Here is a 14,956-nt window from a genome sequence, read left to right on the forward strand (position 1 = left end):
CAGGTACCAAGACCATTCAATGGGGGAAAGTACAATCTTTTAAAAAAGATGTTAAAAACCTAGTTACCCATATTCAGAATGAAATTGGAACCTTACCTTACACCATATACAAAAATTATCTCAAAATGGATGAGAGACTTAAATGTAAAACCTAAAACTATAAAACTCTTAGAGTCAGATATAAAGTCTTCATAATATTGGATTTGGTAATGATTTCTTGATATGACACCAAAACCACAGGCAACAAAAGAAAAATAGATAGATGAAAGTTCAACAAATGCTAAAACTTTTGTGCATTAAAAGGCACTATTAATAAAGTAAAAAGAGATTGACCAGTGTGGTTCAGTGGTTGAGTATCCATCCATGAACTAGGAGGTCACTGTTCAATTCTTAGTCAGGGCACATGCCTGGGTTGCAGGCTTGATCCCCAGTAGGGGATCTGTAGGAGACAGCCAATCAATGTCTTATCATTGATGTTTCTATCTCTCTCTCCCTTCCTCTCTCTGAAATTTATAAAAACATATAAAATATTTAAAAGACAGTAAGAAGATAACCCATAAAATTAGAGAAAATATTTATAATCACATATCTGATAAGGGATTAATATTCAGAATAGATTAATATTCAGAATATATAAAGAACTCCTACAATTAAACAACAAAAGAAGCTAGCATGAGTAGATGTTTTTTTCCCCAAAGAATATATATAAATGGCCAAAAACCACATGAAAAGATGCTCGAGTCCACTAGTCATTAGAAAAATACAAATCAAACCCACAATGAGCTAGTACTTCACACCCCTTAGAATGGCTATTGCGAAAAAAACAGGGTATAACAAGTGTTGGAAAGGATGTGGAGAAATAAGAATCCTTATGAATTACTGATGGAAGAGTAAAATGATGAAACAGTTGTGGAAAACAGTTTGGTGGTTCATAGAATGACCATGTAATTCAGCAATACCATTCCTGGATATATATACAAAAAAAGGAGGACTCAGACAGATACTTGTATGCCACTGTTTATAACCACATTATTAACAATAGGCAAAATGTACAAATAACCCAGGTGTCTGTCAATAAATAAATGGATAAACAAAATGTGGTAAATACATGCAATGGAATATTATACAGTGTTACAATGAATAAAATTCATGTTACAACACAGATGAATATTGAAAACATACTAACTGAAGTAAGCCAAATATTGTATGAGGTCCTTAGAGTAGGCAAATTTATAGAGACAGAAGGTAGAACAGAGGTTACCAGGAGCCAGGAAAAGGGAGTAATAAGGAATTATTATTTAACTAGAGGCCCAGTGCACTAAATCAGTAAACAGGTGGTCCCTAGGCCTGGCCAGTGATCAAAGAGTGAGCATCTGGAATGGAAGTGCAGGGGACCTCTGGGCCCTGGGCAGTATCTGGGACCCTGAGCCTCCACGCCCCCCCCCCTCCACCTGAGTCAGGGCACCTGAATCCCCACATAGAGATGCAGTGAATGCAGCCTGATGATGTCTGCTGGGGTGCAGTGTGGGCCTATGGGTCGTCCAGTGGTGCTGCATGGAATCCAGGTGGGCAGCACGCTCTCTCCCAGCCAGCCTTGCAGATCAGCTGGCTCCTGCATGAACCCATGGGGAGCCCAGCTGGCCCCTGAGATCCCAGCAGCTGAGGCCCAGCTCACCCAGAGGACACCACATAGGTTTGGGGCAGACTCCTCACAGGTGTTCGCACCTGAGCAAAGGGGTGTTCTCTGGCACATGAGCCCTGGCATCTCAGAGGAGGGTAGCAGGGGGAGTGAGAGCCAGCTTGGCAGACACCCTGCATTCTCACGGCACCTTTGTCCTTATCCCTCCTGCCCCCAGGTAGCTAACGGAGAGGCCACAGCTCCCCTCCCAGCTACTGCAAGATTTTGGTTACTGCCACCCACCCCCAGTTCCTTGTCCCAGCTTGGGGCCCAGCTCCACTCGCAACTGCTTTGCCTGGCGCTACCCTCTCATCTGCTCCGCCATCCCACCATGGTCCCACTCTCCTCAGGTCCCATTATGGCTAGCAGCACCTCAACTGCTGCCTGTGCCACATTGCTTGATGCCCCCATGTTCCACACCACCCCATGGTGGTCAGCACACATCATAGCGAGTGGTCAAACTCCTGGTCAAGGGAACAATTTGCACATTGGGCTTTTATTATACAGGATGAATGTAACAATGCATCCATTTGTGGTTAGGGTTCAAAGTCTGGAGAAGGGGGTGTGCACAAACAAATACACTAGACAAGAAATATAAATTTAGAAGGCATGGGGAGCCAGGCGGAGACCTTACTCTCTAGCACAGAGGCTCTCTGACTTCTAGATCTCCTTTGCCTTTATTTACTTGAATACACATTTTCCCCTTAGCAAAGCAAAACGTCATATCAAAGGTAAAGTTAGGTAAAGAGCAAAAGGATTATCAGGTTAGAGACTTGCCTTCAACCATTTGGCCAAAAGCAGGGCAATATTATGCAAAAAGATTATGACTTGCTGAAGGCTCAAATAATGGTTAATATTTTTAGCATTTTAATTAAGGTATACACACTGCTTCTTTTTAGACATAATGCAATTACCCACTTAACAGACTACAGTATAGTGCAAACATAACTTTTATATGCACTGGTAAATCAGAAAATTCATGTCTCATTTTACTGCAATATTTGCTTTATTGTGGTAATCTGGAACCAAACACATTGTATCTCCAAGGTATGCCTGTATAACTTGTTTACACTAATCCAAAAAAGCTGTAGTACTTGTATTAATTTCAGAAAAAGACTTCAGAACAAAAAAAAACATATGAGGGATAAAGATGAGCATTAAATTGTGATAAAAGAGTCAATTCTCCAAAAACACATAACAATCCTTAATATGCATGTGTCAAATACAAGAGTAAAAAAACTGATAGAACTGCATAGGGAAATAGAGAAATCCACTATAATAGGTGCAAGCTTCAACAAACTTCTTTTAGTAATTGATAGGTCAAGCAGGCAGAAAATCAGTAAAGATATAGTTGAACAAAACAGCACCATCAATCAACTGGGTCTAATTGAGATTTATAAAATACTTCATCCAACAACTGCAGAACACACATTATTTTCACATGGAACATTCACCAATAAAGACCACATTATGAGCCATAAAACACACATGAAAAAATATTAAAATTTAGAAAGCATACAACGTATATTCTCAAGCCCAAGTATAATTAAATAAGGATCAGTAACAGAAAGATAGCTGGAAAAATCACATATGAATCAAAGAAGTCTCAAGAGAAATTTTAAAACAATTTTAAACTAAATAAAAATATACTCCTTATCAAAAAGTGTTACATGCAGGGAAACTTAGAAGGAAATTTGTATCATTGCATGCATATATTAGAAACTATCTAAAATCAATAATCTGAGTTTCCACCTACACAACAAAAAAAGTAGAGCAATTTCAGTCTAAAGTAAGGAGAAAAAATGTAATAAAAATTAAAGCAGAAACCAATAAAATTAAAAACAGAAAAACAATACAAAACATCAACAAAACTAAAGTTGGTTTCATTTTGAAAAGGTAAATAAGATCAATAAACCTATAGCCAAACTGATAAAGAAAAAAAAAGAGACAATACAAATTTCCAATATGAAAAGGAATTATCACTACTGATCCGTGGACATTAAAAAGCTAATAAATTAATAATGTGAATATTTGTATGTACATAATGTGATAACTTAGATTCAAGGGATTAACTCCTTCAAACAGACAAACTACAAAAATCACACAGGGAGAAATAATCTGAATAAGCCAATATCTATTGGAGAAATTGAATCAATAATTAATGGCATTATAGAAAAAAAAGGACCAGATGGCTTTACTGGTTTCTTCCACCAAATACTTCAGGAAGAAATAATATCAATTCTCTATAATACATTCTCTTTTGGAAAATAAAACAAAGGTAACATTTCCTAACTCATATAATGAGGCCAGGGCTTATTACCCTAAAAATAAAACCAGATAAACACATTACAAAAAAAAAGAAAACTGCAGTTCAGTATCTTTCATGAACACAGATGCAGAAGTCATCTACAAAATATTTGAAAATTGAATATAACAAAGTACAAAACGCATTATACACCACAAACAAGTGAGATTTATACCAGGTATGCAAAGCTGGTTCAACATTTGAAAGTCAATTAATGTAATTAATCACATTGATAAGCTGAAGAAGCATAATCTACCTAATAAAAGAGTACTATGCAAATTAACCATCACTCTGCTACACCCACAAGCCACACCCACCAGCCGATCAGAATGACTATGCAAATTAACCCCAACAAAGATGGCTGCAGCCACAGAGAGCAGTTGAGGGGCTTGGCTTTCCCCTGCAATGAAAGAAGCCAAGCTTTCTGCCTGCTCTTGCCAACCTAGGCCTCCACTCAAGGATACAAAGTTTCAATTATAGAAGATACATAAGTCCCAATAGAAATGGCTGCCGGCCACAGAGCAAGCAGGAGGCTTGGCTCCACCCCAGGCAACAAATTTTCAATTGTAGAAGGTAAATAAATTCCAGATACCGGGGCCTCCACTTGGGTCGCCAAGAGGCGTGGCTGGCCTGCAAACCACCACAGGCTCCGCTCTCAGGCTGGCCCATGCACCAAGGGAACCCCCACACCCCAAGGGAAGGCCTACCCTGATCTGGGACACCCTTCAGGACAAACCAGCTGGCCCCCACCCATGCACCAGGCCTCTATCTTATCTATAATAATAAAAGAGTAATATGCAGTATGACCATCATGCCAACACACAAGATGGCTGCCCCCATGTGGTCAAAGATCCTGCCCCCATGTGGACACAAGATAGCCACCACAAGATGGCCTGCAAGGGAAGGCAGTTGAGAGGGACCAGGTCTGCAAGGGAGGGCAGTTGGAGGCAATCAACCCTGCAGGGGAGGGAAGTTAGGGGTGACCAGGCTGGCAGAGGAGGGAAGTTGGGGGAAAACAGGCTGGCAGGGGAGCAGTTAGACATCATTCAGGCTGGCATGGGAGTGGTTAGGGGGTGATCAGGCTGGCAGGCAGAAGCGGTTAGGGGCAATCAGGAAGGGAGGCAGGCGAGCAGTTGGGAGCCAGCAGTCCTGGATTGTGAGAGGGGTCCCAGATTGGAAAGGGTGCAAGCTGGGCTGAAGGACAACCCCCCACACCCCATGCACGAATTTCATGCACCAGGCCTCTAGTATGATCATAATAATCAATGCAGAAAAAACATTTCACAAAAATCAAAGTCTAGTGATGACAAAAACCCTAGCAAACTGGGACTAGAAGAGAACTTCTGCAACTTGACAAAAAATATCTATTCTAGAGAGGGATCAAAGATGGCAGCTGATGGGATAGCAAGCTGCAAGATAGTGTATGAGTCAGATAATGAAAAGAGCGTGCGTGGATGTGTGGGGAGTTTGTGTATTTGTGAGTGAGGGACAGGTATATTCCACAGGACTGTTGGGGACTGGTGGACCAGGCTCCCTTGCCTGGGCAGCCTCTACTACCACTAAAACCTCTCCCAGCGGCCATCTCTGCCACGAAGAATGTGCCATCTTGAAGGGGATACTGGCTGTGATTGGAAGCCCAGCCTTACCTTCAACTGGGAAGACCTCGAATACCTCCCGCAACCCTAAAGCCACAATGCTCAGGGACCAGCTGCCTCAGCTGCAAATCCAAGAACACCTACACTCCAGCCTTCCTGACTGCAGGCACCTAAAAATCTAAGGGGAGAAAAGCGGCGCTGAACATGTGGACGGACCTTGTGCCTTCTCACAGAGCAGATAGAGGTAACAGCTGAATTGCAAAATAGCCACCTAGAATTGGTGAATTAAACACAACTGGTGAGGAAATCTGTGGAAGGAAAGGTTAGATATCGCCTACAGAAAAGGAAAGGCTAGATATCGCCTACAGAAAAGTGAGCTATGGGATCCAGGCTGGAGGGAGAAATGTGCTCAACAGGGACTAGAGTCTTAGAGAGGGACTGCGCCCCACAAAATCCTGAGCCATTGGGATTTTTGCCTCCCACTGTAGCCCTCAAATGTGGAAAGGGGTCCACAGGGATGCTGGAAGAAGGGGAGTCTAGATATTAGCCCACAACTGGGCTGGACCCAGAAAGGCAGCCTGCAGTTCTATACTGGCTGTGCAGTGCCAGGGGAAAAAGATGCAAATCGACGTGGTACCTATGTTTTTTGTTTGTTTGTTTTTGTTTTTTGGTGTGTGTGTTCTAATTTCTTTATTGACTATGGTGTCACATATTTGTCCTTATCCCTCCATACACATCCCAAACCACTCCCCATGCATGCCCTCACCCCCTGTTGTCCTTGACCATGGGTTGGGCTCATATGTATGCACACAAGCCCTTTGGTTGATCTCTCCCCTTTATCCCTCTCCTCCCAAACGCTCCTTCTGAGGTCTGACAGTCTGATCTATGAGTCCTTGTCTCTGGGTCTGTTCTTGTTCATCAGCCTATGTTGTTCATCATTTCCCCTAAATGAGTGAGATCATGACCTACTAGAAATACACTTATAAGAACCGAAAATGAGACAAGCAATAATGGTTATGCTGAAAGGCAAATGAATCAATCTGTAGTGAGTTTCTTTCTGCGCCAACAGTTATTTTGAGACCCAATTTCAATGTCAAATAGTTTCTTATGTGTACACGTCAGCAATGATATTTCAGTTCTGGATGGTAAACAAATGGTGGTAATGCAAGTCCAACCCTCTCTGGTTTGGTCCTGGGTATCTTTCAGCCACACACAGCTGACTGCTAGTATGGCAAGATGACGTCAGCATCTTCCATCTCTGGACTACTTCTCTTCTGTCTTCATGGCTGGAGTAGTCCTGTCAATTCCTCTCTGTTGCCAGAATCCACATGGTCTCAGAGTTGTTTTCTAAAAATATACAAATATAGTCTCAACCAAAAGTTAATAAAGGAATATTTTCTATAAATTTGACTTGGGATCCTTTTTCATTTTGTATCCAAATGATTTTCCTCTGGCTTGTTTTGACACCATGTGTTTTTCATGGGTGTCTTGCTGTTAGCATTGCAAATGAAAGTTAATTTTCTAAAGTAAAAAGTTTCTAGATGTAATTTACTTACAGGATATTTTCCCTTACATGATATTCTTCTACTATCCCCCCTTTGTTATTTAAATATTAGGAGGCTTTTGAAATTTTTATAATGTAGTCTTGATAGCTTTCAAATTTTATTTTTTTTGCACTATAATATGACTGCTTTAGATTCATTACATGTTACACAATTTTATCATGAGATGAACGACCAATAAGAAGTTTAGTTAACACTTTAGGAGCAGCTTTTTGTCCAATACAATTAATTTTTCTAGAATATTTGCTTATTTCAATTACCCAATTTAAATTAGCCTGAAAACTTGACTACTATTTTACTGTTAAATTTATCACTCTAACAACAATCTTATTTTACCCTGTAAATATTAGTGGAAAGGATTATTTGCCTTCTTGAGTAGGCCCTGAGCATTCCTGGTGGTAGGCTGGATTTAGATGTCAAAAACCCACTTCCCCACACCACGGGAACAAGACAACTCAAACAAGTCTTGTTACATTGAGAGGGCAGCTGCTGTCGGCCAAGACTCTCTGTTACCTGGGTCCCAATTTGAGCTGGGCATGGGAAGTTAAGCAGGCATGGGGGCAGGAGACTTTCATTAGAAGGGGTGATGGTCTGTTCCCCACTTCTGTTGACCCCCAAGTTCTCTCCCGATGGTCCCTCTGCAACTGTGCTTGTCTTAGGTTGTTCCTTCCCTAGTAATCTTACCCATCTCTGGCTAACCAGCCATCCTATGAGGCCAAGCAGGGTGATGTGAGGTTCAGTTCTGTTTCCTTGGTAGCCTATGCCCCCGTGGCCTCCATGCCCAGCACCTGCTTTGGGATCCCCTCGTCTGCTGGCTGGGCCCCATCACTGATCACATATCTTGAGGAACCTGGATTTCTTCTCCAGGGAGGGCCCAGTTAGCCTCACTGGGCAAGAGACAGATCCATGGTAACAGCCACCATAAGGCTTCAACCTTGGCATGAACTGAAAGCTCAGGCAATAGCCATGGGCAATTGGATTGTGAGAAGAGGATCCAGTCCCTGTTGGCCAAAAGGGCAATGGGGGCAAATATAGAATGCTCAGGTGCCTTCCCAGGAGGCCCTCTATACAATGGAAGGGATTAAATAATTTCATGTCCTTTTTAAATTGCTGACAGACATTCAAAGAATTAGTTTGTAATTTTGATGGGAATAATTGTATATTATGCTGTTGTAATTCTAAAATATCAAGAGATGTGTTACCTTTGTATCCAAGCACCAAAAAGATGATTTTTTATTGATCCCCCAGGGTGCGAGGTACTATTATAAGTAATGGGGGTAACAAAAATCTGGGGAAAAAATTTAATGACATTGTAGAATAATGTCATGGAAGGATATTCTTGGCTCTAGGCCATGGCAATTCCATTTCAATCTGTCTGCCAATTTATTTTTGTATAGACAAAGTCTTAGTTACATTTTTTGCACCTCTCCCAGGGGCAAGTAGTGCTAGTAGTGATGTCCGCATAAGCCAGAAACATCTCTTTAATTTTACACACAAAGGGGCAGTGTTTTGATTTTTTGTCATACAAAAGAGAAGCTGGGTGATTGTGTAATTATACTTTTTGCCCACCCGTGGTCTTCCTGGTGATCAAGTTGTTTGGTATTATTGGTGACTACATGAGGCCAAGGATCAGCCCATGTAAGGGGTATTACCCATGAAGAGTCAGGAGCATAAGTCCAAAATACTTCCCCATTTACCCCACGTAATATTACCGTACATCTGATGATTGCTAGCATGGCTAGAAAGGCATTTGCAGGAATTCTTGGGTTTCTGGTTACCTCACAGTTTCTTCCGGGTTTGACATTCCTTTTTTAAAAAAAAATAAATAAATCTTTATTGCTCAGATTATTACTATTGTTTCTCCTTTTTCCCTCCATAGCTCCCTTCCACCTGGTTACCACCCTACCTTCTGCCATTACCCCCCCACCCCCCACCATTGTCCTCATCCATAGGTGTACGATTTTAATCCAGTCTCTTCCTGCACTCCCACACCCCTTCCCCCCCCCTGATAATTATCAATCTACCCCCTTTCTTTGAGCCTTATTCTATTATATTCACCAGTTTATTCTGTTCCTCCTATTTTTAATTCACTTGATTTTTGGATTCACTTGTTGATATATATGCATTTGTTGATCATAATTTTTATCTTTTTTCTTCTTCTTCCTCTTCTTTCAGCATTTCATATAATACTGGTTTGGTGGTGATGAACTCCTTTAGCCTTTTCTTATCTGTGAAGCTCTTTATCTGCCTTTCAATTCTGAATGATAAACTTTGCTGGATACAGTAATCTTGGTTGTAGGTCGTCGCTATTCATCACTTTGAATATTTCTTGCCACTCCCTCTGGCCTGCATAGTTTCTGTTGAGGAATCAGCTGATAGTCATATGGGTTCTCCCTTACAGGTAACCAACTGTTTTTCTTTTGCTGCTTGTAAGATTCTCCCTTTGTCTTTTGCCCTTGGCATTTTAATTATGATGTGTCTTGGTGTGGTCCTCTTTGGATTCCTCTTGTTTGGGGTTCTGTGCGCTTCCTGTACTAGTAAGTCTATTTCTTTCACCAGGTGGGGGAAGTTTGCTGATATTTCTTCAAATATGTTTTCAGTATCTTGCACTGTCTCTTTTTCTGGCACCCCCATAATTCTGATGTTGGTATGCTTGAAGTTGTCCCAGAGGCTCCTTACACTATCTTCAACTTTCTGGATTCTCTTTTTTTCTTGCTTCTCCAGAGAAGTGTCTTTTGGCTCTTTGTATTCCAAATCTTTGACCCGATTCTTGTGTTCCTCTATTCTGCTGTTGGATCTCTGCATAATATTTTACATTTCAGTCAGTTTATGTTTAATTTTTAGTTGGGTCTCATTAAAATTTATCAGCCTTTTCTAGGAAATTCTTGAAAACACTTATAACCATGGTTTTGAGCTCTATATCCTCCATCTATTTCGTTTGAGATCTATTCCTTTGTCTAGGCATTTCGCTGCTTCCCAGAGTTTGTAGGATGGCTTTGTGTGTTTGGTATACTATATGGCCCAGTGGGTCAGCCTCCCCAGTTACCTGAGGTGGACACTCTTGGTGCTCCCCTTTGTGGACTACATGTACAGTCTTGTTGTAGTTAAGTCTTAATTGTTGTTGGATCCCTGGGAGGAATTGACCTTCAGGCAAATTGGATGTGAGTATCAGCTGTGCCTTCTCCAGGATAACTTCTGTATTGGAGACAGTCTTATAGGATCAGACTTGCAAAATTGCAAAAGCCTCTGTGCTCAGCTTAGATGGGGCGGAGTCTCAGGGCTGGCTTCCTGTCAGCCCTTCCCTTGTGTGCTCGCCTGAGTTTCTGCCTAACCTCTGCCTTCCAAGGATCCCCAGAGTTTCCACCTGACCATCTCAGATTCCCAGGGGCTTGCCTGGAATTGAGTTGGGTCTCTTTAGTCTGAAGCTTCTGACTCCTTCCACTATAGAGAGGCCTTGGCAACCTCCGAGGTCAGAGCTCTCTATGCACACTCACAGGCTGGCAGGGGAGCAGTGCGACATCAGTCAGGCTGGCATGGAAATGGTTAGGGGGTGATCAGGCTGGAAGGCAGAAGCGGTTAGGGCAGGGGTCAGCAACCTTTAAGACATAAAGAGCCACTTGGACCTGTTTTCGAAGGAAAAAAAAAACCTGGGAGCCGCAAAACCATTGCAACATTTAAAACAAATATAACACTGCATATATTGTTTCTTACGTTAATGCTATATACCGGATCGTGCAGTTAGCTGTCAATCTGAAGAAAAAACGGATTTTTTTCACTTAACAAAAAGAGCCGCATGCGGCTCCGGAGCCGCAAGTTGCCGACACCTGGGTTAGGGGAAATCAGGAAGGAAGGCAGGTGAGCAGTTGGGAGCCAGCAGTTCTGGATTTTGAGAGGGATGTCCAATTGCCCATTTAGACCCAATTCCACTGGGATCAGGCCCAAACGAGCAGTTGAATATCCCTCGAGGGGTCCCAGATTGGAGAGGGTGCAGGCTGGGCTGAGGGACACCACCCCTTCTTCCTCTCCCCCCCCCCCCCCCGCACATGAATTTCGTGCACCAGGTCTCTAGTCTATAATAATAAAAGCATAATATGATAATTAGACTGGACAGCCAAACAACCTTCCATACAAAGCCTGGGCTTTGAGGGCTGAGACAAGCTGTCATGGCTGTGAGGGTTGAGCCTCTTGCACAAATTTTGTGCATTAGCTCTCTAGTTTATTTATAAATAAAAAAGTTATGTCATTTCAATCATTTCAATGTATGTACATATATGCTTTATGTTTTTTATTATTTATTTACCACCAGTAAAGGTCAGGAATTGTTATCATTCTTTAATTATTTTTTTACTGTTTCTTTTCATTACTGCTGTGTATGTGCTCCATGTGAGTGACAAAGGTGCTTATGTAGGTGGTTTATGACTTACGGTGAAAATTGTGTTATGTCACACCATAATAATGGATCTCCAACGGTAACCTGAGGACCTACTATATAATAAAAGCATAGTATGCAAATTGCCCCCCCGGACTAGATTTCTTTGGTAGTTCAACCATGGGGTGAGGGTAGGGGTGGGGCTGGCCAAGGGAATGGAGGGCCGCCCCAGCCAGCACCTGGCAGCCACTAGGGACCCTACCAGTGTAGGAATTTCATGCACTAAGCCTCTAGTTTATAGATAAGCAAGGGGAATGTGCTAAAATGATCCATGTTGTATTATAATAGATAGACATCACTATGAACTCATGCTTCACTTAATATAGTTACACACCGAGTATTATAGATATGTGTATATGAATGGGTTAATATATACACATATATTTCTTTGCTCTTTCAGCTAAGAGAGCCTAGAAGCAATAAGACCACAGGAGCAAAGAGCACATCTAGCATCCAGATCTTGGTTTCTAATACCATCTATACTAATAAAAGGGTAATATACTAATTAGACTGGATAACCAGAAGTCTTCTGGATATCATTCCAGATGTCCTTCCTGACAAAGCTGGGGGCATGGCTGGCCTGCAAGAACCACAACCCCTTGCCCTGGCTGACCCTTTCTCCCATCGGAGACCCCCCACCCTGATCCAGGGACCCCTTCAAGGCAGGCCAGCCAGCCCCCACCAGTGCACCAAGCCTCTATTCTATATAATAAAAGGGTAATATACAAATCGACCCTAATTGTAGAATGGCCAGAACGACTGCTGGACCAGTCATAATGAGGTGCACCGACCACCTCTTGGTCCCTTTCCCCAGCTGTCAGGCACCTATCACCCGATAGTGAACGGGGAACCAAGGCTGGATGGTAGCATGGGGTGGGGCCAGCTGCGGGCAGCTGGGGAAGATGGCCCTGATCCAGGTCAGACCTAGGGACCATACCTGAGCATGAATTTTGTGTGCTGGAACCTCTAGTTCTACAATAAAAGGAATGAGGGCGCCTTAAAAAGCTGATTCTAGGACTGGAGAAAAAATATACAAGATGAGCCTGGCATCTGACAAAAAGGAAATACGTGATTTTAAAAAACACACATTGATGGGGATATATCAAAGGACCACAGAAACCAACTGAAAGTGCTCCTAGTGGCTAAAGTTAGAACAATTTGAGCAACAAAATAAGTGGCATTGGATTATAAACCAAAGTATAAAATTAATTTTCATAGTCCATAGTGATATAAGCAAATAACTAAATAAATTAATAGATGGGGAAAAGAAACAAATTTCTCAAGCAGAAAAATTCCAAATAATTTATGTAGATGCTCTACACTTAAGAAGGGAGCATAATGCTTCACTCCTTAGGTGTGGGCTGCACATTGTGATGTCTTTCCAAAGAGTAAAGTATGGAAAGGGGAGCAAGTGAGAAAGTTTACAGTGGAGAGACCCGATAAACACCACTTCAATAAGGTCAACATCAACAGATATAAATCATGTTGATAATATATATATATTTGATATTCTGTGATGAAAATGGCACTTAAATTGTGTTCTTCCTCACAATACAGTAATCCATAACTCCGGTATCATCTTATTTCTTGTCTAAGAAAAACATCTGATGAATTCCAATGGTGAGGCACCCTACGAAATACCTGACCAATTCTCCAACTTGTCAAGGAAAGTCTGAGAAACTACCACAGCCAAGAGAAGCCTAAAAGAGACATGACAATAACCTGTACTGTTGTGTCCTGAATGGTGTCCTGGAACAGAAAAAGGACATTAGATAAACTAAGAAAATCAGAAGAAACTATGGTTCATAATAATGTATCACTATTGATTCATTAATTGTAAAAAATGTACCATACTAATGTAATCTCTAATAATTAAGGAAGAATATGCTAATTAGACCTGATGTCCTTCTGGATGACATTCTGGATGAAGCATGGGATCGAGGCAGCCAACACGGCTGCGAGGGAGGAATCCATGCAGTTGCTGCACCTGCAAAGGCCTACTCTTGCACAAATTTTGTGCATTGGGCCTTTAGTGTGTCAATAATAATGGAAACTTGGTGCAGAGTAAATGGAAAATCTCTGTAATATCTTATCAATTTTGCTGTAAATTTAAAACTTTTAAAAAATAAAGCCTACTTAAAAATATTTGATAAACCATAAGGTGACAAAGTCCATCTTATCCTGGTTCTTATTTGCATATCTTTGTTTAAGGTGATGTTAAACAGGTTTTCATAAACTTATTGTCCATGCACTTTCTTCTCTCATGATTTTCCTGTTCTTATCCTTTGCCCAGTTTTTCTAATGTGTTAATCGGATTTTAGATGAAGGAAATTAACCTTTGTCTGTCCTATGTGCTCTTTTCCAATTTGTCATTTGTCTTTCAATCTTGTTTATGATATTTTCTGCTACACAATTTTCTTTGTTTTTTTGTAATCAAATTTGTCAATCTTTCCTTTATGGTTTGTGTATTTCATGTCATTCTTGAAAAGGCCTTTGCTACCCTGAGATTATAAAAATATTCATTCATATTTCCTTCTACTGATTTACGGTTTTATATTTTCACATTTTATATTGTTATATCAAAAATTTGTGAAGTATAAAAAGTAAGACATTAATCCAGCTCTATTTATTTTGTCCCAATAGTATTTATTGAACATGTGTTTCTCTGGTAAATTTCAATGATTTTTTTCATAACATAATAAATTTTGAATTTGGGTTTATTTCTAGATTTTCTATTTTAATTTTACTCATCTATCTCTCTACTCTTAGAACAGTGCTATGGTATTTTAATTATTGTAGCTTTGTAATAAATTTTAATATCTGGTAAGGCAGATCCTCTCTTATTAGTTTCATTTTTTTCAAAATTCCCTTGCTATTCATTAATATATACCCTTCCAGAAAACTTTAGAATAATTTTTTTAAGTTTTAAAAAATAAGAATCCCAAAAACTCTCGGAATTGTCACTGTGTGTGTTTTTAATTTATAGGTTAATCATGAGAAAACAGGAAGCTTTTATGATATTGAGTCTTCCTATCAAAGAAAAAGGTATGTTTCTCTATTTGTCAAAATCTGCTTTTATGTTCTTCAGAAGAGTTTTATACTTTTCTTCATGTGAGTCTTGCACATTTTGTTAAATTTATATCCCTATATATTTATATTTTTCTCCATTAGTCTTGAATCTGAATATTCTATGCTTGCTATTGCTATTGGCAATTGAGTATTTTTCACCATTATATTTTAAAATATTTATTAATACTATATGAAGCTATTGAAGCAAGAATAAATAAGTGAGTTTGCATAAATATGTATATATGTATTAACAAACACACACACAGGAAGCTGAGACCTCCAAGAGTTGGAGGCTGCTTGGTATCACAGGATCAAAGC

The 14,956-nt window shown here is 40.5% G+C and overlaps 1 protein-coding gene across 1 annotated transcript in view; it reads right to left on the reverse strand.

Annotated features, from left to right (window-relative positions):
* The window catches only part of LOC311614836 (ubiquitin-ribosomal protein eS31 fusion protein-like), a gene marked incomplete at both ends in the record, with an annotated part of 55,820 nt that overhangs the window by 36,188 nt on the left and 4,676 nt on the right, over positions 1–14,956 (reverse strand). The window contains 2 exon segments of the mRNA XM_084869958.1: positions 12,507–12,541; positions 13,211–13,318. Of these exon segments, the coding sequence (XP_084726084.1) occupies positions 12,507–12,541; positions 13,211–13,318 (143 nt within the window).

Source organism: Pipistrellus hanaki, assembly GCF_964339955.1.
Source record: "Pipistrellus hanaki genome assembly, chromosome: X".
Lineage (NCBI taxonomy): Eukaryota > Metazoa > Chordata > Mammalia > Chiroptera > Vespertilionidae > Pipistrellus > Pipistrellus hanaki.